Source organism: Lissotriton helveticus, chromosome 9, assembly GCF_964261635.1.
Source record: "Lissotriton helveticus chromosome 9, aLisHel1.1, whole genome shotgun sequence".
NCBI classification, from domain to species: domain Eukaryota; kingdom Metazoa; phylum Chordata; class Amphibia; order Caudata; family Salamandridae; genus Lissotriton; species Lissotriton helveticus.
The window spans coordinates 901,795,435-901,822,245 of record NC_136070.1 but is presented as its reverse complement, the minus strand read 5'-3'; the positions used below and the strand labels follow the sequence as shown (position 1 = coordinate 901,822,245).

The 26,811-nt window shown below is 48.9% G+C and overlaps 1 protein-coding gene across 1 annotated transcript in view; it reads left to right on the top strand.

Moving 5' to 3' along the window:
* LOC144781973 (ribosome biogenesis protein NOP53-like) overlaps positions 1 to 24,300 on the top strand; it is a 105,854-nt gene extending 81,554 nt beyond the window's left edge. The window contains exons 11-13 of the mRNA XM_078661067.1: positions 16,817 to 16,893; positions 21,780 to 21,836; positions 24,181 to 24,300. Of these exons, the coding sequence (XP_078517193.1) occupies positions 16,817 to 16,893; positions 21,780 to 21,836; positions 24,181 to 24,187 (141 nt within the window). The 3' untranslated portion in view covers positions 24,188 to 24,300. The remainder of the gene's footprint in view (positions 1 to 16,816; positions 16,894 to 21,779; positions 21,837 to 24,180) is intronic.
* The last annotated feature ends 2,511 nt before the right edge of the window (positions 24,301 to 26,811 follow it).

Here is a 26,811-nt window from a genome sequence, read left to right as displayed (position 1 = left end):
GCCGACGTCACCGGAAATACACCCAAAGGGGGTGTGACGCCGACGCCCACCTGGGCAAAGAGAAAAAAAAAAAAAAAAAAAACAAAGAAAAGACTACGAATCCGGACCCAACCACAAGACCGCGGAATAATGCACAGCATAGTGAATCCAGAAAGATCTTCAAGCTGCAAAACTACACCGACAGGTAAGAAAACTATTCGTTACCGGCCAAAAGGCCTCGATTTTCTTGCGTCGGTATTGTCTGCGCTCGGTCTCGAGTCTTCCGTCTCTTGAAGCCGGAATAAGCGGAGTTTTCTTCGCTTTCTAAACTTTGAGGCCTTCTCATCGCGACACGACAGCAAGCCTTTACGGACATGGAGCGGAGCCCGTTCAAGTACTGCCCGCTCTGTGGGTCTAAGTACCCACACATCGATCTACACCCTGTGTGTAACAAGTGCCTTTCACCGGACCACGACGACGGCAAGTGCAAGGCCTGTGCACAGTTCCGCTCCAAGAAAACTCTCAAGCTTCGGCGCGCGGTGCGCTTGGAAGCTAGGCAAGCGGCCCCGGATCCGGAGAACATCTTCGGCGACCCGGAAGAAGAGGTCCAGGGTCACCTTCTACAAATCTCCCCCTCACAGTCGGAGGTCGAGGCGGATCCGGGTGACGACGACGGAGTCGCGGGTCCGGTCCTCGAGTACGTCGGAGAGGTAGGAGACGACGATGAAATTTATGGGGCCGCGGCGGACAGCTCTGCGGACGAGCTCTGCCCCGAAAGTTTCGAGGACGACCGGGACACGGGATCGCCTGTCGGCCTTACCCTGGACCCGTTGCCGCAAGCCACAGCCCCGCCTTCAGGCCCGGCTTCGGACTCACTTGCTGGGCACGATGTTTCGAAACCGAAACTGAAACCGTCGGGGTCGTCAACACCTAAAATGGCCGACCCGAAATCGAAACTGAAACCAAAGGACTCGAGTGTTCCTAAGATGGCTGCCGTGCCTGTGAAGAAGTCGGTGCCCGTCACCCCGTCGGCTCCGTCGACCTCCGGTCCGCAGAAGCCGAGGAAGTCGGTCGATTCCGACGCTCCGAAATCGAAGCCGACGCCCGATGAAGGGGCCCCCAAGAAGGATAGTCGGCTCGGATCAACGGCTCCGGCGCCGTCCAAGCCCGCCAAGGTCGGCTCCAAAGAGGCTACGCCCAAGAAGTCTGCGCCCCGGCCTCAAGATTCGGAGGACCCGAAGAAGGTTTCCGCGCCCAAACCGCACAAGGCCCGCGAGGGCGTCGGATCCGAGGGACCGCTCAAAGCATCCTTGTCGGCGACAAAACCATCTGGCAGTGTACCGTCCCCTATTGCGGAGTCACTGCAGAGAATCAGGGAGACGGCCCTTGCTCCATCGGCTCCGATGCCATCACCGCAGCCGCAAAAGGACGCTCCGGCTAAGCCTTCGGGGAAACTCCTTTTTCTCTTGCCACCTAAGGAGGCGCCGAAAGCGTTTTCGACGAAGTCGGCTCCGAAGCAGGTTTCCTCACTGCCAGACCCTCTTCCACGTCGTGTACTCGAATCGGTGGACGATTCAGAGCATTTCATCGATGCTGCCACCGGCAAGCTGACCCTCTATAAACGGAAGATCACTTCGGAGCCGGTGGACCCCTACGTCATCCCGTTGAAGAAGAAGAGGGTGCCCCTTGACGCCGTAGGCCTCACGGAGCCGATTCAGCCTCCTCCAAGACGGAGCCCTACTCCCTCCCCAGAACACTCTGTGGGTGAGGAAGATGATGAGGATGAACAGTACAATTTCCCCATCGATGACCCTGATGTACAACCAGATTCATACGACGACTCTGGTGACCAAAACACCCAGGGGGCGGGCCAAGACCCGCAGACCTTTAATGCACGTGCATCCCCGACTGAGGACTCAGCAGGATTTCATGCACTAATTGAACGGGCGGCGGCCAATCATGATGTGGACATGCATGCCGACCCGGTTGAGGAAGACTTCCTTTTTGACACCTTTGCCATATCTGAGAGGACAGTAAAAACACTTCCTATGCTGAAAGGAGTTCTCAAACATGCTGGAGACATTTTTAAGGAGCCTACGAGGGCTAGAGTGGTCAACCCTCGCATTGAAAAGAAGTACAGGCCTGCTCCTGCGGACCCCGTCTACATCCGGGGACAGTTGCCACTGGACTCTCTTGTGGTTGCCAATGCCAGGAAACGTGCCAACTCCCAGACAACGGGTGAAGCTCCTCCCCCGGACAAGGAGTCCAAAGTGCTTGAGGCAGGAGGCAAAAGAGTGGCTGCACAGGCGGCAAACTTTTGGCGCATCGCAAATACACAGGCGCTCCTGGCGCGTTATGATAGGGCGCACTACGACACCCTAGAACAAATTATACAACACCTGCCCCCACAGTTCCAAGAAGGCACCAAGATGCTTATTGAGGAAGGGAAACTAATATCAAACGCAGCCATCAAGTGTGCACTTGACGCTGCGGACACAGCTGCTAGGGCTATCAACACTAGCGTTATGCTGAGAAGACAAGCCTGGCTCCGCATCTCAGGGTTCAAGCAGGATATTCAGACGACAATCCTGAATCAGCCGGTCAATCCTGATAGTCTGTTTGGTCCGGATGTCGACACCACCTTAGAGAAGATAAAGAAGGACACGGAAACTGCTAAATCTATGGGGGCTCTGCAGTCCCAACAGTTTCGTGGCGGCAATTTTCGTCGCTCAGGTGCACGTGGAGTCACCAGAGGACAGATGGGTCAACAATCCCAGTTCTCCAAAGGTGGGGCGCAAGCCTCGTTCACTAAGCAGACCAAGGGAGGTTATAGGAACAACAGCAACAGAGGTCGCGGCAGAGGAAACAACAGCTCCCGCACCTCTACTCCGAGCAAACAGTGACTCTCTGTCACTGCCCCCCGACCACCTAACACCTGTCGGGGGGAGACTGCAGCAGTTCCTGCCCGTCTGGAGAAACATCACCACAGACAGGTGGGTGCGACAATTAGTTCAGTATGGTTATTGCCTAGAGTTGAAGTCCACTCCACCCAACATCCCACCAAGGCAAAGGCCTATGTCCGCAGAGCACTTGCACTTATTGCAGCAGGAAGTAGTGGCGATGCTGCAAAAAGGCGCAATCGAGCTCGTGCCGGTGGGGGAAGAAGGCACAGGGGTATATTCCCTGTACTTCCTTATTCCAAAGAAGGACGGTTCTCTCAGGCCCATTCTCGATCTACGTCCCCTCAACCTGTACATACTATCGGAACATTTCCACATGCTTACACTGCAGCAGATTCTTCCCTTGCTAAACCAGGGAGACTTCTTAGCAACCTTAGATCTCAAGGATGCTTATTTCCATATTCCACTACACCCGTCACACAGGAAATATCTCAGGTTCACTATTCAAGGCAGGCACTACCAGTTCAAAGTCCTACCCTTCGGAGTCACAACAGCCCCGAGGGTGTTCACCAAGTGTCTAGCGACAGTGGCGGCGCACCTCAGGAGGCAGAATATCCATGTCTACCCCTACCTAGACGACTGGCTCGTACAAGCCAAGTCGGAGCAACAGTGCGCCGCAGACATGTCGACTACAATTCGCCTGCTTCACGATCTGGGTTTCTCCCTGAACTACCCAAAATCGCATCTCCAGCCGGCACATGTCCGGCAGTTCCTGGGTGCTACGATCAACACCCTGACAGCCATGGCTCAGCCAAACCAAGTCAGAATCGACAGCATTCAGTCGCTGATCCAACGATTCAGACCACAACACTCCCTGCCAGCGAGAGTGTTCATGCAGTTGATAGGCATGATGGCCTCCTGCATCTTCATAGTCCCTCACGCACGGTTGCATATGCGCCCGCTCCAGGAGTGCTTAGCGAATCAGTGGACACAGGCTCGTGGGCAATTGACAGACCTAGTGTTGGTTACCAGTCGGGCATACGACTCTCTGCATTGGTGGACTCCACACAACCTTTGCAAGGGCCGACTGTTCCAAGAGCCTGTGCCGCAGATTATCCTGACAACGGACGCATCTCTCCAGGGATGGGGAGCTCATGTGCTCACTTACACAGTGCAGGGACTATGGACGACGCAGCAACAGAAGATGCACATCAACTATCTGGAACTGATGGCAATCTTCATGGCGCTCAAGTCCTTCATTGTACATCTGAGCAACAAGGTCGTGCTAGTCCGGACGGACAACATGACCGCGATGTACTACATTCAAAAGCAGGGAGGCACCCACTCGCCACAGCTGTCTCATCTGGCTCAGAGCATGTGGAAGTGGGCCATTCAGAGGAACATCTTCCTCATGGCAGAACACCTCCCGGGCAAGGACAATCAGATGGCGGATCTGCTCAGCAGATACAGCCATCAGATGCACGAGTGGGAGATACACCCTTCTGTTCTCCACCCGTTCTTCCAAAAGTGGGGTCATCCGGAGATAGACCTGTTCGCAACAAAGGAGAACGCAAAATGCCGACTCTTTGCCGCCAGGTTCCCTCACCCACAGTCGCAGGGGAATGCGATATGGATGAACTGGTCAGGCAAATTTGCATACGCTTTTCCGCCAGCCCCTCTAATACCGCTGGTCGCACGAAAGCTAAGGCAGCACTCCATGACTCTCGTCCTGGTTGCTCCAACGTGGGCGCGCCAAGCTTGGTACACCACGTTCCTCGAACTCTCGGTGGTGCCGCATCAAAGACTGCGCCTCACACCCAGTCTTTTGACGCAGAACCATGGAGACATTCAGCATCCAGATCCACGACAGCTCAACCTGGCGATCTGGCTCCTGAAGTCCTAGAGTTTGGATACCTTAACCTACCTCCAGAATGCATGAGTATCATCAAGGAGGCGAGGAAACCTACTACTAGAGCATGCTATGCTGCTAAGTGGAAGCGTTTTGTCATCTACTGTACGTCCCATGACATCAACCCGCTAGATGCATCTATTCCCAACATCATCTGTTATCTGTTACATCTCTACAAGTGCAATCTGGCGTACACTTCCATTAGGATACATCTCTCAGCCATAGCGGCTTATCTTCAGAACAGGCAGCACCTCTCTGTCTTCAGGGTGCCCGCCATTAAAGCCTTCCTTGAAGGTCTGAAGAGAGTCATTCCCCCAAGAACTCCACCAGCTCCGGTGTGGAACCTCAACGTCGTTCTCACCAGACTGATGGGGCCACCATTTGAGCCACTGCACTCGTGTGAGCTCCAATTCCTTACGTGGAAAGTGGCCTTTCTGATAGCTATTACGTCTCTGAGGCGTGTCAGTGAGCTGCAAGCGCTCACCATACAAGAGCCGTTCATTCAAATTCACCCAAATAGGGTGGTGCTACGCACTAACCCTAAATTCCTTCCTAAGGTGGTGTCACAGTTTCATCTTAATCAAACTATTGACTTGCCAGCATTCTTTCAAAACCCGCAAACGGTGGCGGAAAGAATGCTCCATACCTTAGATGTACGGAGGGCGTTGATGTACTACATAGACAGAACACAACCCTTTAGAAAGACAAAACAACTCTTTGTTGCCTTCGCACCACAACACAAAGGCAACCCAATTTCTAAAGCAGGGATAGCCAGGTGGATTGTTAAGTGCATCCAGATATGTTATCAGAAAGCCAAGCGCACTTTAACAATACCCCCCAGAGCGCACTCCACACGCAAACTGGGGGCATCCATGGCTTTCCTAGGGAACATTCCTTTAGAGGATATTTGCAGAGCAGCCACGTGGGTCACACCACACACCTTCACAAAACACTACTGTGTTGATGTGCATTCCAAGCAGCAAGCAGCTGTAGGACAGGCTGTTCTCAAGACACTTTTTCAGGTTTCTGCAGCTGGCACGGGCAACCGCCGCTGATGGAGGGACTGCTATGTATTCTATGCTAAGATATGAATTTAGCAGCCCACATGCCTCGAACTGAATATGCTACTTACCAGTATGCATCTGTTCTTGGCATGTAGGGCTGCTAACATTCATATCGCCCGCCCTCCTCCCCGGTGCCTGTCGCAGCTGCAGATATACTATTGTATTTATTCATTAGCATGGACATCCTTTACACTTTCACTCCATCTCCTGCCACAATGGCGAAAAACAATCTGGGGATGGAGCCGATGCCCATGCGCACTGTAGTCCAGGGGAGGAGCCACCTATCTCAGGATACTTCGAAGACTCTTCCAGGACAACAATGTGCAATCATCCGAGCCCAACACTAGGCGGCGATCTAATGCTAAGATATGAATGTTAGCAGCCCTACATGCCAAGAACAGATGCATACTGGTAAGTAGCATATTCATTACATTTTCATGAACAGCGGGAGGTGTTCAACGTCTGCTGGGATCGCATTGCACTCAGTTCCTGTGGGCCGCTCATAGTTTAAAGCACTCTGCCTGGGCAGCGACGAATGGCCTTTTTCCTAATGAGGCACTGTGGGATCTCAAACGAGACCTCCCCCCGTCCCCCCATCCTTTTAGTTCTTAAATTGAATCCATAGAGAGTATCTCCTCGCCCCGACCAAAATCAGACACTTTACCGAAGTCCTTTTCAAACCTCTGCTACTATTTATTGTGAATACATTTGAAAGAGCGTCAGTATAGGGATGCAAAGCAATCTCAATATGAGTAAATAGTCTGTAGTATGTCTTTGTTAAAAATATTTTCTGAGAAAAACAATGTTGATGGAAAAGATACGTAAGAAAGGCAGTCTGGGAGCATGTATGTGTGTGTGTGTATATATATATATATATATATATATATATATATATATATATATATATATATATATATATATATATATATATATATATATGTATATGTGTATATATATATGTGTATATATATATATGTATGTGTGTATATATATGTGTATATATATGTGTATATAGATAGATAAACAGATAGATAGATATATATACATAATTTTTTTATAGATTAGTTTTTATGTCAGTAAACAGAATAGGTTTTGATCACCCTCAAACCTGTACGAAACTATAACTTTAGCATTATTTTGGCAGAGGTCATCGCCTACCTAGACTCACTGTTACTCAGGCAGCGCCCAGCTAACTAAAACCGAAGTTGGAATAGTAAATTAGCCGAGTCGCTGTAATGGTGTTTGCGGTGAAGGCCAGCCCCAAAATATTTTTATAATGGTAGGAGAAGTGAAGGTGTGTAAAGCTTGCAGGTTCCTGTAACGAAAAATAGAACAACCTGTTAGAAAAAATATATTTTGGAAAGCAAAGGATGCATTTAAAACACACCCAGCTTCCACTGTTCCACCCCTACCGGTTCTGATAAGGGTAGAAAAGCTACATGTTGCACTTCGGTAACTTTTTATGGCAAATTTATATTTAACGGACTATATCATTTTTTTGAGACAAATGGTTATACCTTCAAAATTTAGATGGGGTAATTAAGTGTCCCTCTGAAGGTGTCGTAGTGGGTGTTTGAGCACCCCTTTCTTGCTGAGTTTGTGTGCGACCCTCTGGTTCATTAAGTCTGCACATGGTGGTTTCTCCCCTTCAGGTAACCGTGCCCTTTATTTTGTTAAAGGTGATGCATGCTGGCTGTTCTTATGCAGAGCTGATTCCAGTTTACTGCACACAGCTGCCTTAAGGTGTCCTGGCTGGTTGGTAGCCGTACACATCATTGCAGAGTGTGGTTCTTCTGAAAAGCCCTGCTGGCTTCCAACCTGTCATCTCAGCAACGCATACAGCTTGTCCTGGATTTTGGGAAAACAGGTGCCTTTAACGTTTAAAGTGCCTGTTCATTGAATCGGGACAAAGGTTTTGACAGAGTTGTCGCTTGGATTAAAGCAAGACCTAAGATTGATGGCACGAATCTCAATTGGCTACCTTTACATGTGATGTCAGAGCACAGTAACCGTGGGATATTTTTTTTCGTGTCTTGTGATTGCATTGAATTCGCTATCCACCTGCCAACCTGAATTCGCTATCCACCTGCCAACCGAAATCTAGAATTTCGTAGGCAGAACTCATCTAGTCTCATTTTTGCCTCCTTTTTGGTTACCGCTATGGTGGATGTCTTGTTAGCTCTAACCACAGATTGATTAATAGCTGTGACTGACTGGCCCTTCAGTGAGGAGGATAAAAGCGATGGCTTGAGTGCTCGAATTAATCTCAGCCACTGGTAATTGCTCTAATTTTATCCAGTAGTTTATTTCGTATGTCTTCACTGTTACAGACCAGGAAATCACTGTCGGGAAATCGGTATTGATCTAACCTTTAAAGGGACAGTTCTGCATAGAATGATTGGTTTTGCAGCGTGAATCTTTCTGGATTCACTATGCTGTGCATTATTCCGCGGTCTTGTGGTTGGGTCCGGATTCGTAGTCTTTTCTTTGTTTTTTTTTTTTTTTTTTCTCTTTGCCCAGGTGGGCGTCGGCGTCACACCCCCTTTGGGTGTATTTCCGGTGACGTCGGCATGCTTCCTGCGGAAGCTCCCACTCTTGGGCGCCATCTTCAGATTCTTTTTTTCCGCGGTCGGGTCTGGATCGTTCCCGTTTGGGCTCCAGACATTTTTGGAGAAAGAAGAAAGAAAATACAGAAAAGACGAGGAGAAGTCATCTGAAGACTCCAGGGGACTTCACCGACGAAAGACAAGCAAAGATAAGGCGTTTTCCATCCAGATCTTCGACGACCGTCGACGAACACGCGACCAGAGAGGCCCTGGACGCTCGAGGATGGACAACACGCCGTTCAAGTTCTGCCGTAACTGCCACCACAAGTACGCGCAGAAGGACCAGCACCCGGTATGCAACCTTTGCCTACCGGTGGACCACGAAAGCGGAGACTGCAACGCCTGTTCCGCCTTCACCCCGAAGACCCTTCGTGTGAGAGAGAGGCAGAGGGTAGCACACGCCGCCCTGCAGGGGAAGGCCCCGACCCCGTCGCTCTACGAGCTGGGGATGTCCTCCGAGGAAGAAGACAACGCTGCCGCCGAAGACGACAGCTACACGGTCGTAGAGACCGATTACACGAAGACTTCTGACAAGGTAGGAGACTCTTCGGCCCCCAAGAACCCGAGAGACTCTGAGTCTCGAAAAATCGAGGGCAAGACCCCGAAAGCGCCGACGCCAAAAAAGGCGGCGTCCGCGACTACTCCCAGGCCCAGCGGATCCTCAGAGAAGGAGTCCCCGGCGCCGAGAGCTGCTGATCAGCAGAAGACGTCGAAAATCGTCCCCGAAAAGGATCGATCGACGAGGGAGAAAGACCCGAAACTGTCGACGACGACCAGAGACCCGATATCCGGTTCGACGTCGAAAACTTCGACTCCGAGAGGCACGGCGACGAGCCATCCGTCGAAGAGAGCGGCGGAACCATCCGACGCGGAACACGCGGCCGAGATGGAAAAGAAAAGAAGGCGCCTCGAGGCAGAAATGGAGAACTTCATGCAGCGGAAAAAAGATTTCGACGCAAGGATGAAGGCCTTCACGATCCCTCACAAGACCAAGCCACCAGGGCTGGAGGCGGTCGAGGAGGAAGAAGAAGAGGTCGCCGAAGTCACCGAGCAAGACCAGGACGTCGAGGTGTTCGACGACCAGGAGGAGTACGAGAATCCCCACGAGAGCTACAGCTATGGGGAGGAAGATGAGGGCAGGACAGACACAGAGTCGGCGCCCTATGACCTTCAGGAGGTAGATTACATCGATGTCGACACCGACAGCCCGGAGGAGGTGGTCGACACCTACCCCTCGAGGCCCTCGCCGCCGGACGACATCGGGGCCTACAACGCGGTGATACAATCTGCCGCAGCAGCTTTCAAGCTCAAGCTCGACGAAGAGAAGCAGAAAGCAGACTTCCTTCTGGAAACATTGCTCCCAACACAAACGAGGAGCCAGTTCCTCCCGATGCTCGAGAGCGTCTTGGCTCAGGGGAAGGAAGCTTTCAGGGAGCCCGCAACATGCAAGGCAGTAACTCCCAGAACTGAGAAGAAGTACAAGCATGCCGCAAAGGACCCGGCCTACATTCAGGGCACGGTCTCCGCAGACTCCATTATCACGGCCACAGCAAGGAGGAGGGCTAACGTACCCACTACCTCGGGCCCGCCACCGGATAAAGAGAGCAAAAGGATGGATCTGGTGGGCAGAAGGATCGAACGGAATGCCGCGACCCACTGGCGCATGGCTAATTCCAACGCCCTGGTAAACAGACACATGTACCAAATCATGGAGGGACTGGGGCAGTTGGTGAAGGACTTGCCCCAGGATGCCAAGCAGAAAGCCGAAAAGCTAATTGAAGAGGGGAAGAATGCTGCAAATTCTTGCCTTAAGACGGCCCTGGATGGGGCAGACACCGCCAGCAGGCTCATGATGATGGGCGTCACGGAAAGGAGACACGCCTGGCTCAGGATATCCGGTTTCAAACCGGAGGTGCAACACAGCATCCTGAACACACCATTCAACGGCAGTACGCTTTTCGGACAAACAGTTGATGAGCAACTCAGCCAACTTAAGAAGGATAACGAAACAGCAAGATCCATGGGAGCATTGCAGTTCAGAGGGAACAAGAGGGGCACCCCGTCACGGAGGCCCGGCGGAAGAGGCGGAAACCAGCCAGGTACATCACACCAGGCTTTCCAGCAAACGCACCAGGCAGACTCGCAGGGTCAGCAGGGCCATCAGAAACAGCCCTGGCAGTACCAACAAAGAGGCCAGTCCTTTCGAGGGAGAAATGGACGGGGACAAAATAGAAGAGGGGGCCAGCAGCCCACCTCCAAGTGACTTCAAAAAAAATCCGTGTGCCCACCCACAAAAAAGATCCCAGGGGGCAGCACGTACAGATGGGTCAAGACAAACTAGACACCTACGACCACAGGACACCAGTGGGAGGAAGATTAAGATTCCACCTCCAGGAGTGGAGAGGAATCACATCAGACAAATGGATCCTCAACATTATCCAATTCGGATACTGCATAGAGTTGGAGGCGAGGCCAACAAACAGAAAACCAAGAAGAAAGCCGCTAGCAAGCAAGCAGCTGCAGTGCCTTCAGGAAGAAGCAAAAGAACTCCTGCAGAAGCAGGCCATAGAAAGGGTACCCTTCAAGGAAAGAAACACAGGAGTATACTCAACATACTTCCTGGTACCAAAAGTAGACGAGACAATGAGGCCCATTCTCGATTTACGGTTCGTGAACAAATTCATAAGAACGCAAAAATTCAAAATGACCTCCCTGCAAGAGGTGCTCCCACAGTTGCAGACCGGGGACTTCATGGTCACTATAGACCTCAAAGACGCATACCTGCACATCCCAATGAACAGGAAGCACAAGCACATGCTCAGGTTCACCGTCGGAGAAAGCCACTACCAGTTCACGACACTGGCCTTCGGTCTAAAATCGGCACCAAGAGTTTTCACAAAGTGCCTCGCAGCAGTCGCAGCGCACCTAAGAAGGCAGGGAATACATGTATACCCTTACCTGGACGACTGGCTGGTGAAAGCAAACTCATACCAGAAATGCAAGCTGCACGCACATACAGTGACCAGCACGCTCATAAACCTGGGGTTCTCCATCCATTGGAAGAAATCATCAATGGAGCCGGAACAAGTGAAGATCTTCCTGGGAGCACAGATCAACACCTTACAGGGCAAGGTGTTCCCCAGCGAGAAGAGGGCGAGGGCGCTGGTGAAGGAAACTCGCCTCTACCGGAAGGGACAAGCTCGGACAGTGAGGACGGCGAGCAAGATCATGGGGATGATGGCATCATGCATCCACCTGGTACCGAATGTACGACTCCACATGAGACCCATTCAAGAATGGCTACAGGAGCAATGGTCACAAGCTACAGGCAGTTGGGAGGATCTAGTGGTTGTAACGCACGCAGTGCAGAAGGAGATGACATGGTGGACCATGGAGAACATAGCAAGGGGAAAGCCTCTAACGCCCCCAACGCCAACAGTGACCATCACCACAGACGCATCCCTGAAGGGATGGGGCGCTCACATGGAGGAGCTCAAGGTGAGGGGACTGTGGACACCGACGGATGCCACAAAGCACATCAATTACTTAGAATTGAAGACAATCTTCCTTGCACTGAAGGCCTTTCAAACAAGACTGTACAAGCACAGGGTATTGATACAAACAGACAACACCACTGCGATGTTCTACATCAACAAGCAGGGGGGCACACAGTCCGCACCGCTTTCAACGCTGGCGCAGGAGATATGGAGATGGGCCATCCCTCTCAAGATAGACCTGCTAGCCATACACCTACCAGGGAAGGACAACATACAAGCCGATTGGCTCAGCAGGCAGACATCGGCATCCCACGAGTGGGAGCTCAATGCTCAGGAGACAAGATACCTGTTCGACAGGTGGGGGACACCATCGGTGGACCTGTTTGCCACACGCCAGAATGCAAAATGCCAAAACTTCGCATCCAGGCAGCCCGAGGAGGGGACACTGGGGAATGCCCTATGGATAGATTGGTCAAGGACATTTGCCTACGCCTTTCCCCCGATACCACTGATGCACAGAGTACTGAGCAAGTGCAGAGCGAGCAACATGACACTGATACTGGTCGCACCGCAGTGGGCGAGGCAGACCTGGTACTCGCAGATCATGGAGATGACACAGTGTGCACCCCACAGATTCAGCAGGAGGAAAGATCTACTGTCCATGCAGAACGGAGAGGTACTGCATCCAGAGCCAGAGAGCATGAGCCTAGTAGCGTGGCTCCTGAGGACATAGAGTTCGCACATTTGAGACTACCAGAAAGCACCCTGAGGGTACTTCGGGAGGCACGAAGGCCCAGCACTCGAAAGTGCTACGTTGCGAAATGGAAAAGATTCACAATATGGTGCAGACAGGAAAGACTCCACAATAAGATGAAGAGGGACTCCACAGTGCTAAGGTACCTGACGCACTTACTGGAGAAGAACCTTAGCTCATCCTCGTTAAGAGTTCACTTGGCAGCGATAGTAGCCTACACAAGGGGAGAAACGTGCAGGAGCTTCTTCACATCACAGGTGGTGAAGAGATTCCTAGAAGGAGCGAAAAGGATCGCACCACCCAAGCGGGTGCCGCCACCTGCATGGAACTTGAACACAGTCCTAACGGAACTCATGAAAGAGCCCTTTGAACCACTTCACAAGGCCTCCCTAAAGATGCTAACTATGAAAACAGCCTTCCTGGTTGCGATAACGTCCTTACGCAGAGTAAGCGAGCTTCAAGCGCTGACGCTACAAGAACCATACATACAAATACACAACGATAGAGTTGTGATGAGGACTGACCCACACTTCATGCCGAAGGTGGTATCCAATTTTCACATGAACCAGTCTATACAGATACCGAGTTTTTTCCAAAAACCCACAACCAGCGCAGAGAGAGCTCTGCACACCCTGGACGCCAGAAGGGCAGTCATGCACTACATTGAAAGGACAAAGGGGCACAGGAAAACGAAACAGTTTTTTGTGTCCTTCGCAAACAGCTTCATGGGCAAAGCAGTAACCAAAAGGACCATTGCACGATGGATCGCACAAACAATCCAACTCTGCCACAAACGGGCAGGACAGGAACTGGCTGAGGGGACACGTGCCCACTCCACCAGGAAGAAGGGCGCTACAATAGCCTTCCTGGCTAACACACCCATAGAGGACATATGCCTGGCGGCAACATGGGCTTCGGTGCACACGTTCACGAAGCACTACTGTGTGGACATACAAATGAACAAGGAAGCTCAAGTGGGACAGAAGGTGCTACAGCACATATTCAACACCCAACGCTCATCTTCCACCCAGCCGCCACAGAGATGAGAAACCGCTACAAAATCTATGCACAGCATAGTGAATCCAGAAAGATTCACGCTGCAAAACGAATAGTTTTCTTACCTGTCGGTGTAGTTTTGCAGCTTGAAGATCTTTCTGGATTCACTAGCGAACCCACCCACCTCCGCCAGAAAGATGAGGCTGGAGAGAGAAGAGGTGGTTAACTAAAGAATAGACTTTGAAAATACAAAGCGGTAAATACAAACTAAGAAGAACATTGCCATTACTTCGGAAACGAAAGAAACACGGAAAAAAAGAACCCGAAGATGGCGCCCAAGAGTGGGAGCTTCCGCAGGAAGCATGCCGACGTCACCGGAAATACACCCAAAGGGGGTGTGACGCCGACGCCCACCTGGGCAAAGAGAAAAAAAAAAAAAAAAAACAAAGAAAAGACTACGAATCCGGACCCAACCACAAGACCGCGGAATAATGCACAGCATAGTGAATCCAGAAAGATCTTCAAGCTGCAAAACTACACCGACAGGTAAGAAAACTATTCGCTATACCCTTTCTGAAACGGGACAAATGCAACTTCAGACCAGTTTCAGCCTTGTTGGACTTTAAGTGAGGTGCAGTTTGAGTCCTATGTCACAGTGAGGTTGGGACCCATGTCTTGGCACGCCCCTCTTACATACAAGACTCGCCTGGACAGTACCAAAAGTAATCTATGGAATACTTGAAATAATCTCATTCTCTGATAATTGCTCTGGGCCTCTGTCTGACCGGTTTATTGTGGCTGCACCTTAATAGAAAGTGACCCACAGTGTATGTGCTTCCGCGTTGGGCCCCATACCCAGTCTGTATCTTCCTTAAGACCGGTTTGTTCCATTGGTTGCACTAAGGTGATTTCTGAAATTGTGTGTGCTTTTGCACTCTTTTGCATAGCAGTTTCCAAAGCTCTTTTGCATTCAGAGACAGCAATGTCTCAAAAGATATGCCACTTACGTATGTTTTTAGAGCCTTGACAACAAGGCTGTATGGCACAGATTTTTATCTGTGTTTATTAAAATCATGTTTTTAATTTAAATTTTCTCTGAATGATCTTTCGCTGTCATTTTATGTTACTTGTTTACCCACTTTGCAACTGCCTAGGAATTTTTTCACACACAGATTCACATTTTGCCAGGCTCCGTCTGATGGTGCAAGGGTGCCTGCCATATCCTCGGCTCCCCGATTTATTTATTTTGTCTTTATATTTATTATCTGAGTTGGTGTTTAGGCTGGCCAAGAAGCAGGCCGATATCCCACATACATCGTGGGCTTTTGGGCTGCCTGGCTCATATATTAGTATTATTCACACTTTGCTTACAACCCTCCCACCGCGCCTCTTATGCCCACAGCACGGTTCGGTGGGTCATCCCGCATAAGCAATTGGCCCCCCTTTCTCAGATTTTGCTTTTGCCCATGCTTTCGTTTCATTTTTTTTACATGTTTTGAGGGGAAATGTTTAATATTCCCTTGTTTTGTAAATATATGCAGACCAAGTTTAGTCTGTCTTTTTATCTTTCATTTGTTTAAGCTTTTAACGCCTATTGCACGCGTTAAAAGAAGGAAAACTTGCCGCACGAAGCTCTATTGGCTTTGCCAGTGCTCTCTTATATTACATACCTTTTCTCTCTAATGGGCCTTTCGGATAAAACTGGAGGTGACAAAACCTAGGGTTCCGAACGTTTGTCAGCTCTCTGCCTACGTTGTGTGAGGGGGGGGCGATATCCCTTCCCCACACTGTATCACCCCACATCTCGCCCGGTCTCCCACCTGCGCTTGTGAACCGCGTGACGGGAGTCGTGTATGGGGCACGCAGAGGGGTTTCAGGGACGCACGGAAGTCTCGCCACTTTTGTTCTCCTCGCCGCGTGCCACACTCCCTCCCACGTCCCTGCGCACATCGCGCCGGCAGGGCGGGAAACACTCGCGTCTGCGGGGCGGTTTGTTAGCACAGCTGATCGCTAATTAAGTTTCCCCGAAGGCGTCTGCAGGCAGCATGAATTTTCTCACCTTGATTAATCCGGTGGCGATGACGTGCTCAGGAGGGAGGGGGGCGGGAACCTGGGACATGGCTGTTGTTGCGCAGACTGTGCCCGAGTTTTGGAAACCGCAGGCTTTTTGTCACAGAAGAGGTGGTGACCATCTCCCCATATCAAACTAGAAACCCATAGTTTCGAAAATAAATAAATGTTTCGATTCAATAAGCTTTATTCGGTTCAGATAAAACCACCATAAAAATACAGTTGTTAAAATCCGATTACAGTTCATTAGATAAATGGAATACATTCACAATAATTATTTACAGCTTAAAACATACTTTTCCTGGCGTAAATTGATTTCAGGATGAATGTTGCAGTATAAAACCAAATATCAGGCTCTCACATTGTAAACCATAAACTCATAGCAGATTCCGTGGTTATAATATGCTGCTTATTTGAGAGGAGGTGTGGACCTGACGTGCCCGCCCCTTTACTGATATAATGCATGCTATCATCCATAAGTCTCCAGGCGCTGTGTTTAGGTAGCATTCCTATTCCCCTTTTTACGCCCTCACTGGAAGATGCAAACACGATACATGTAGTTATGGTTTCTTGGTAATGGGGTTGAAGAGTGTTAATACGATATATATATATATATATATAGAGAGAGAGAGAGATATAGAGAGAGATATATAGATATAATTCATTTAGTCTCTTATAGATCCTGTGAACAGCATTGGTAAACTTTGTGGGCGGGGTATCGAGATGTGGCACTCACTTGAGCAGTGGCACCATGTTGTGCAAATCATTCAGCGAAGCTGGGTACATTCTGCTTCCTGTGCACACATTGGCTGCAGATTAAACCATATTCGTCGGCATATGTGCGTGTGTGTGGGAGTGTAGATGAGGCCTGGCCGGCGGCCGGCCGAACGTTAGATTGTTATTCCTGCCGATGTTTTCATTCCTGTAATCCTCCCCTCGGGGGAGCCCGAGCGAGAGTATCGCTTCCCAGTGTACGGGGAAAGTGGGTCGCCGCCGCTGCTTGGCCTGGTTTTGCCACATTGTCTCTGCTTTCTCTTCCAGCCCGAGGGCAGCATCCTGAAGGACCGATTCAAGAGCCTGCAGAGGAGAAACCTGATTGAACCCAGGGAGCGCGCCAAGTAAGTGCCAACTGCTGCGCGCGCGCGCTCACACACACATTTAGCCAGGGACTAGGGCTCGAGTGATTACACGCAAAGCACGTGCGCAACCCCAAACCGCGCCCAAGTAGAACGTGCTCCGTATCCACAACCTCGCCCCCGAAGCACAGCACCCCTCCCTGCGTTTGGCCTGTCAGGCATAGTGCAAGGGAAACACGTTTAATAAGCCCTCCAAAGCCACGAAGTAAAAGTATTGAAACGCAGCCCTTTCTCGATCATTACCTTGGCCAACCTCACTTGTTCCAGCACTGAGACCAGCACTCGATGTTCCACAGGTTCAGATCTCCACATACAGCCGCCCTTCAATCTTGGGCTGCAACAGATCCTCATTTTCAAAGACTTCTTGAGGCACCGCCTCAGTTGACCAGTGGTGTAGCTAAACGTGAGCCCCCCTCTGCAAGGTACATGGGGGGGAGGGGGGCTGGAGCTCCGGGGGCTTATGTTATGCCACTGGTTGAGGCAGCAGGCACAGCAAAAGTATGCAACTGTTGACTTTTTCATCGGCGCAGGAACCCATACATCTCTCTATACCCCCCTAGCACCAACAACCTCTTCCAGTCCTGCAGCAGGAGTCTTAAGACCTCCCCACATTTATGCAACATAAGTGCACCACATTCCTTAGACCACTAGGTCACTCCCCTTTCCCGTGCACCACATTCCTGCTCTTCAACATGGCTTATCTTAATTCTAAGCTTTTTTTAAAACAACTTCCTTTCAACTTGACCAGGCCTTACGGTGGCAGCATTGTCTCTACACACAGCTTTCCCAAATCACCTCAGTTCTGACCTTCTGCAGACCTTCGATTGAAAGGCGGTGACCCAACATGTACAGCTCTAGCAAATACTATCGACCCTTCACTACAGCAGCCTCTGCTAATCCACGCTGAGTCACCATCTGCACCTCTGCAAGTGGACGTGTGGACCCCTATTTCACCCATCACTCGCCACTGGGAACTCCACTCTTTTTTTGCCAGTGTATCTTCACAAGTGTGGATCCTGTAGTAGAAATGTAAATGCCCCCAGACTCGTAACTCTAGTGCTTGCTGTCGAGTTATCAAGGTGGGTGGGGTTCATAGGTCACTGTGTACATTTCCACGTGTGCTCAGAATTCCTTTAAGTACCACAAATGTCCATGCATTAGAAGTTCATGCAGTCTGTATATTCTCCGATTCTTATTTTATTTTATTTTTTATTTTTTTTACCTCCCAAAATAACTTGTCCCAGAATACAGAGTGCAAACATGTACCCGACGATCTTCTCGCGAATGCACCTGGGAAACTTGCTAATGACCCCACGAGGGCATCTCGGGGCAGTTTGCCCTGAATGAGCCTGCCCCCAGGCATGACTTATGGAACCTGGGCCTGCCCTCGTCCTCCCCATGAAGCCTGACCCCTGCTCGGCCGGGCTCAGCAGTCTGCCCTGCCTGGGAGGGTTTAGCACTTGAGCAGATTTCATCCGCTCTGTGGAGATCTTGGCTCTCCCTCGAAGCTGACGAAGCCGGGACACTGATTGGCGGGCGATGTAAATGAGGGATTAGCACACCCCCCAGTGTCAGACATATGCCGGTTATGTCTGGGGGTTTTCACGTTGATATCAGTTCGCCTAGGAGGCACTGCGCATCCCAGGCAGCCATGGCAACCGCGAGCGAGGCCGTTAAATCCCCAGATACACCTCGCACCGTGGTTCCCTCCTCCCCTCCTGTCCGCTGTTTCAAGAATGTTTTCCAAGTTAATTTTAGCTTGTGTGGCAGGTGCCCGAGCGACGGCTCCTGCAGAGGAGGGCTGCGGGTTCAGACACCGAGACGGGCCACCTAGGGTCTGTGGGCACCGCACAGCTGAGAGCTCCTGCACGGGCTCTTGACTGCCTTTCACTATCGGGTCACTGGGTTAAATCTCGTCGTCCAGGTTCCCCCTGGCTGTGAACTTGGTACCTTCCAGCGTTGATAGATCGTGACGTTAGAGGTTCTTGGTGCACGCCTCAGCAGGGGAGTATGTACATGAAAATCACCTATGTGGCACTTTATCCTGTCATTTAAGTGATTACATTAATAAGTCTGTGTCCTAAACTTTATTCGCCAATGTGTATTTTTTTTGTCTTTCACCACATGTTTGTATATGTGCAGGAAGTTGCTGTTGGCTCTGCTTAATCCACTCTTTAGATGTGGCGTGACAGCACAGCTGTCTGCAGAGCTATGGTCACAAATTCTTTATGCAGATTTTAAAGTGGGCCGTGGCGCCACCCAGAGGAGTCTAAGTCTCTAACCTCGTGGTGTTGGTTGTGCTACATAATTCCAGAAAGTGCTTCCCCTGGAATGCTCGATGGACTACTTGGTCTGTCTGAAATGAGTCCTCCCGCTGTTTGTCATATTCAATTCTGTATATCCTTTTTGCTTCTTTTTTACAGCTGTGACAAAGCCAACAATGCAGGCCTTAACGTGATTAAGAGCATTTGTGCATGCTAATGTATGTAAATTGCATTTGTGAATGCCTGTCTTTACATCCATTAGCACATTAAAGCAAGACTTATTGTCTTCGCCAGTGCTCCTTTTGAAGGACGCTTTATATTTGTGCACCAGTGCAACAGATGTTATTTCGTGTTTGTACATGTGTGTAATATGCGTCATTTTTTGGCAACTGACGGATCATTGCTGAAGCCTATGGTGTACCCTTTTCGTGTGCAGTGCTGCGAACCTACAAAATACCTACCTTGGTTGGAAACAAGTCGTGCATCTGCTAGCGCCCAGCAAAGACGCAGAAGCCTGTTGAGAAACACTCCTTATTGACTGATAGCCGGTTTTTATTTCTTTTTTTTTTTTTTGTAATGAAGCTGACTTTTGATTGGCCACGGCTTCTCATCATTGGCCATTGCTCTGTATAATTGAATGAATACTAGCCTCTTTGGGACAGTATTTTGAATTTATCGGACTCCCCCTATCCCGCCAGTGAGACTAGAGCATTGACGGGCCTAGTTTCCTTCTGCCCTCCTTAAAGGTTGGGAATGGGCATAATACTTTGGTAGAAACCTTGCTGCAGCAGCTTGACTTTAATATAGAGGCATCTGAATCGCTCAGAGAAAAGAAGGTCCTGATCAAAATAACAAAGATTTGGACTAACTCCTGCATAGTGAATGATTAGAGTAGCAGTCTCGTCTAGGCGCTGCAAATCCATCCAGCTTGCTCCCAAGAACAAACATTACCGTCCATAATTGGAGCTTAAGAGATTCATCTCAAGACTATATGTGTAGTGAAATGACGCCACCCTGACCTGCTTGGTAAAGAGAGCTCTTACCTGCCCAGATCCACCCCCAGAAAGTGACACTTGTTTTGTTTTCCCTCCAAGTCTTGCAGATTAAGTAAAGCTGGTTAAAGCAGATAGCTCTGCTAACAACGGGTTTAAAGTAAAGCTGGCCAAAGCAGATAGCTCTGCTAACGGTTTTAATGGTCTCCCAAGCCTTTACCGTTTCGGAGTTACTCATATTTAAAGTTGTTTGTCCATCGTTGAGTCTAAATCCCAGAGCATGTTTCCATCTATGGCTAGTGGAAGCTGTCCGGTTAGTTGGACACTTCTGTCCCACAGATGCTACACTCAGCTGACCCAAAACTGCCAGTCCTGAGATATTGCCGTTGAAGTTTGATACCACAAGGGCGCCATTTTCTTTGGACCTGAGCCGCCAAGTGATTTCTGTGGCAGTACGCAGGATCTCTGATATAAAACTACTGGTAGCCCTTTTAAGTAGACACCCGGACTTTGCGTGAATTGGGATTACAAGGGCAGACATTTCACAGCAAATCTATTTTCTTTCTTCTTCTGGTATCTGGTATCACTTTCCCTTTGACTGATTGGGACTAAATCTCCCAGTAGTTAACCATAGGAATTACAAGATCACCCGAAGATTCCCCTTTAGATGACATTAGTCACAGGCACCACGTTATGAAAATCTAGCGCCTTTCACGTTACGCAAATGGTGTAAAACCGATGGTGGGGTTTCTTAGCCTCAGAAAGTTCTCCGCTCTGTCTAGTTTTTGTGCATATTTTTATTTTAACTGGCCTACATTTTCCATCATTACTAGCACCAACTGGACGTTGTGTTTATTGTTTCACTTACTATGTTGTGAAGTATCAGAGTTTGAAACCCAATACCACCTCCTAGATTATACCTTGTCTTCTTGGCTTTATTGCTTGAGTATTCATTCAAAAGAGTGTCAAAAGAGACAAACGTGGTTGTCCAATCATGTGGCCATGGTTCACCAGTCGTAAACATGTGTATCTATCATGGATACTGCCAAGTGTCTTTGGATAGTTCCAGGGCCCAAAGATTTTACTCGGGACCTGCAGAACTCTGATCTATGCAAAAAATAGAACCTTTTCTATCATCCAGTAATCCTCTTATGTTCTTGCAGTCCCTAACTAGTTGTTCCCTACGTTCTATTCCGAAACTAATATGCATCAAGTGCTCAATTTTCAGGCTAGTGCCTAGAAACCATTTGTGTTATCTAGTGCATTTAAAAGCGATATACCATAACTAATGTTGATTATGCTTGTTCATGCCTACCTACCCTGACCACGGTATCCTTGCTTCTGCCCTGTCTTATGGTTCTTGTCTGGTGCCTCTGTGCTGCCCATCTGCTGGCTTTCTCGTTCACTCATTCCCCAGCACCTTTTCTTTGATGTATCAAAACCCTGAGCTTCTGCAAATTCTTGACCTAGTACAAGCTGTGCTGCACTGCAAGGTTGGGTGTTTGTTGGAAAGTCATTTGTCTGGGTGATCCAAAAAATTAATGGAGCAAGAATGTGTGACTTGTAATGACAAGTGGTACGTGTTGTTAAAATCTTTCTTTATCCCTGACAGGTTCAAGCGGAAACATAAGGTGAAATATGTAGAGAAGCGAGCCTTCCGTGAAGTCACGTAAGTCATTTCCATCTTAAGCAAACAATGACTCTCTCTTCCAGGGTAATATCGGGCTGCTTTAGAATTTCCAATAGTGATTTAGTCAGTAGGCAATCTAGCAAAATCCATGCAGGAGAAACCTAGTAGTATGGGAGCCATGTATTGTAAACAGTCTACTCTGAACAATTGTCTCTTAAAGGCTCTTTGAATTTAATTGGGTCTTTGAATTGTAGCTGTTTTGATTCTACGCATCTAGACTTGTGACCTCAATCTTTCTGATGCCATTCTGCAAGGCATGCCTGTTACCTGTCGCATCACATGAGATGGGGTCTCCCACAAGTAGTGCTTAAGAAACCGTTTTGGAAGCCTTTCTGAGTAGCTTGGGAGATTTAGGTTCATGGGTAAAAATCGCACTGAACTCTACACATCTAGAGTGTACCCCAGGGTTATTGCTATTCAGATACTTGTGTATACAATGGAGCTCCTAGAGTTGGTCTGCATTTCAAGCAGAAGCTATGTTGTGCTTTAACTTGAAGTGAATCCATTTTTTTCATCTGAATGAGAGATGTGACCGGATGCCCTTAATGTATAGGTCATGGACATCATTATGTTATTTGTTTTGTAGAGTACATGTTTTACCCCCACAGGGTATTGTGGCTCTTCAATCAGTTCTTAACTCAATTCCACCTACTGTCTGAAAAAACTGTCCCTTTGAGCCTGGGGAAAGACAGTTTTTTCGGGGGTTTTTTCTTCTGAATTTCAGATGGTCTAACTCTCCTTTTATTCTGTCCAAGAGCAGATTCCATTCCTGGGCTACCATTATTGAAAATGAAGTGCCTCCTATTGTCTTGTGCTTAACACTTGAAATTATAAAGTTGAATTTAACTGCAGATTCTTAATATGTGTGTTGAAAAGTATATTTTTAAGTGAGACCAAAGAAGTGACAGGCTTGGCTAGTACACTGGAATTGGCCAGACTAGTGAAATTCGCATACCAGGTGAAATAACTTTTAGGCAAAGTCTCAGTCATGGACTATAATTAGACTACGGTTTTAATATAGGGGTTATATCTCTGTTATCAGCGCATTAGCGCATTGCTTAAGTGTTATGATTCTTAGATATGTCTTGCTCATGTTTCAGTCATGATTATTAGATTTGTTAATTATCTATTACTAAGATTGAAGAAAGAGTGCGGGCGGGGATATTTTCGCCTCATTTCTTTGCGACAATTTTCATAAATTGATACAATAAAATGTATTCATTAAATGTATTCACTGTTTTATGGACTAAACACCAGCATTTTAAACTCTACTTTTTCTTTTATTGGTAACCAATGGCGTTTTGCCCTCAATTGAGTTCTGTGAAAACAGTGCTGTGTCTTTGTGGTCTGTCGTGTCGAAGTTCTGAATCAGTTGTACTTTTTTTAATGAGATACACTGATACACCTAGGTAAATGGAATTGCAGTATTGAAAACACTTTGAGGGAAATGCACTTAAGATAGTAATCTTCTGAGATGGCATGATTAGAGGTGGCACTCGTTTAAATGAAGTAGCTGAAAAAGGCAAGTTTCAATTACAGTATCTTTTGAGGCCCAATTTATTAACCATTGGCACCAGTAGTGGAAGTGCTCCTAAACTTTCAGGCCAGAACATAGATGAGATGGAATAGTTTGTTTCTGTGGACCTTGAATCTCCATTGAGTTTTAGATAACTTGTACTCATTCATTCATCCATCCATCCTTGCACTTGCTCACGACAATGGGATAGATTTACTGCGTCTTCTGGGACACACTCTCTATAGCTTGCTTTTTTTCTTCTTCAAGTATCATCTGTGTATAGATAGAACTTTGGCCAAATGATTCAGATCAACCTGATGAGATCCCGTAAGTAAACAACAAGGACCTGAGTATAAAGTGGGTAAAGATTGACCCAGATGCCGTTAATAAAAGAATTGGTGAATGGGGAAAGCTTTTTCATCACTTCTGTCTTTTGAGAATGACCTTCCCATATACAAGAAGGCTTTAAAAAGTATTCCAAATGGCCTCCTGTAGTTGCGCATGTTGTTTACGCTCAGATGTTCATTTTGAAATTTACATATTTTAAATTTACTTTAGGTGATAGTGCAGAGCTATTGGCTTTACCAATGCTGTACCATGTTATAAAAGCCGAGATCTATTGGCTTAGCCAAAGCTTGTTTACTTTTGAGCGCTCAGACAGGATAACAGTTCAAACGAGATCAGTGTCTTCAAATCATATGCATATTATTAAAGATATCCATGCAGACCCCTTTGAACACTGCTTTTTGTTCATTTCAGACACGTCTTGTTTATCTATTAATCTTTACTTTGTTCTCTTTCTTGCAGGTTATAAACCCTCGCCCTAGAAAGGCCTCCATCTCTGCCACAGATGCCCTATGGGAAGCTGTGTGTCCTATCGCCATTTGTTAAAGAGTTTATAATTCTATTAAAATATTTCTATTCCAATGTTGAGACTTGCAGTCTTATTTTTCCTTGGATTCGTTATTCATATGTCCAGTGTCCTGTATCAAGAGGTCAAATTGTGAGGCTGCCATTGATTGTGAATAATTTTCCCCATGCTTGTACTATTTAAGATCACAGTTGATGTTATGAAAGTATGATTTTATGTCTGCAGACTTTACTATCTCAAACACAGAAATTCACAGTGTGTATACACAGTAGGGTTGAGAGTCCTAAGAGCACATGAGAAGGTGTAGTTTTGCAGCGTGAATCTTTCTGGATTCACTATGCTGTGCATTATTCCGCGGTCTTGTGGTTGGGTCCGGATTCGTAGTCTTTTCTTTGGTATTTTTTTTGTGGTTTTTTTTTTGTAGCCCAGGTGGGCGTCGGCGTCACACCGCTTTGGGTGTATTTCCAGTGACGTCGGCATGCTTCCTGCGGAAGCTCCCACTCTTGGGCGCCATCTTCAGATTATTTTTTTCCGCGGTCGGGTCTGGATCGTTCCCGTTTGGGCTCCAGACATTTTTGGAGAAAGAAGAAAGAAAATACAGAAAAGACGAGGAGAAGTCATCTGAAGACTGCAGGGGACTTCATCGACAAAGCCGGCAAGGAGAAGGCGTTTTTCATCGAGATCATCGACGAACACACGACCAGAGAGGCCCTGGACGCTCGATGATGGACAACACGCCGTTCAAGTTCTGCCGTAACTGCCACCACAAGTACGCGCAGAAGGACCAGCACCCGGTATGCAACCTTTGCCTACCGGTGGACCACGAAAGCGGAGACTGCAACGCCTGTTCCGCCTTCGCCCCGAAGACACTTCGCGTGAGAGAGAGGCAGAGGGTATCACACGCCACCCTGCAGGGGAAGGCCCCGACTCCGTCCCTCTACGAGCTGGGGATGTCCTCCGAGGAAGAAGACAACGCTGCCGCCGAAGACGACAGCTACACGGTCGTAGAGACCGATTACACGAAGACTTCTGACAAGGTAGGAGACTCTTCGGCCCCCAAAAACCCGAGAGACTCTGAGTCTAGAAAAATCTAGGGCAAGACCCCGAAAACGCCGACGCCAAAAAAGGCGGCGTCCGCGACTACTCCCAGGCCCAGCGGATCCTCCGAGAAGGAGTCCCCGGCGCCGAGGGCTGTTGATCAGCAGAAAACGTCAAATCGTCCCCGAAAAGGATCGATCGACGCCGAGGGAGAAAGACCCAAGACTGACGACGACGACCAGAGACCCAAGACCCGGTCCGACGTCGACGTCGCAAACTTCGACGCCGAAAGGTACGGCGACGAACCATCCGCCGAAAAGAGCGGCCGACCCATCCGACGCGGAGCACGCGGCAGACATGGAGAAGAAGAGAAGGCGCCTCGAGGCCGAAATGGAGAACATCATGCAGTGGAAGAAAGATTTCGATGCAAAGATGAAGGCCTTCACGATCCCTCACAAGACCAAGCCACCGGTGATGGAGGCAGTCGAGGAGGAGGAAGAGATCGCCGAAGTCGTCGAGGAACAAGACCAGGACGTCGAGGTGATCGACGATCAGGAGGAGTACGAGAATCCCTACGATAGTTACAACTATGGGGAGGAAGAGGAAAGCAGGACGGACGCAGACTCGACCCCCTCTGACCTGCAGGAGGTAGATTACATAGATGTCGACACCGACAGCCCGGAGGAGGTGGTCGACACTTACCCCTCGAGGCCCTCGCCGCCGGACGACATCGGGGCCTACAACTCGGTGATACAAGCTGCCGCAGCTGCTTTCAAGCTCAAGCTCGACGAAGAGAAGCAGAAAGCAGACTTTCTTCTAGAAACATTGCTCCCAACACAAACGAGGAAGCCAGTTCCTTCCAATGCTCGAGAGCGTCTTGGCTCAGGGGAAGGAAGCTTTCAGGGAGCCCGCAACATGCAAGGCAGTAACTCCCAGAACTGAGAAGAAGTACAAGCATGCCACAAAAGACCCGGCCTACATTCAGGGCACGGTCTCCGCAGACTCCATTATCACGGCCACAGCAAGGAGGAGGGCTAACGTACCCACTACCTCAGGCCCACCACCGGATAAGGAGAGCAAAAGGATGGACCTGGTGGGCAGAAGGATCGAACGGGATGCCGCGACCCACTGGCGCATGGCTAATTCCAACGCCCTGATAAACAGGCACATGTACCAAATCATGGAGGGACTGGGGCAGTTGGTGAAGGACTTACCCCAGGATGCCAGACAGAAAGCCGAAAAGCTGGTTGAAGAGGGAAAAAACGCGGCAAATTATTGCCTTAAGACGGCCCTGGATGGGGCAGACACCGCCAGCAGGCTCATGATGATGGGCGTCACGGAAAGGAGGCACGCCTGGCTCAGGATATCCGGTTTCAAACCGGAGGTGCAACACAGCATCCTGAACACACAGTTCAACGGCAGCACGCTTTTCGGACCAACAGTTGATGAAACGCTCAGCCAACTGAAGAAAGATAACGAAACAGCAAGATCCATGGGAGCATTGCAGTTCAGAGGGAACAAGAGGGGAA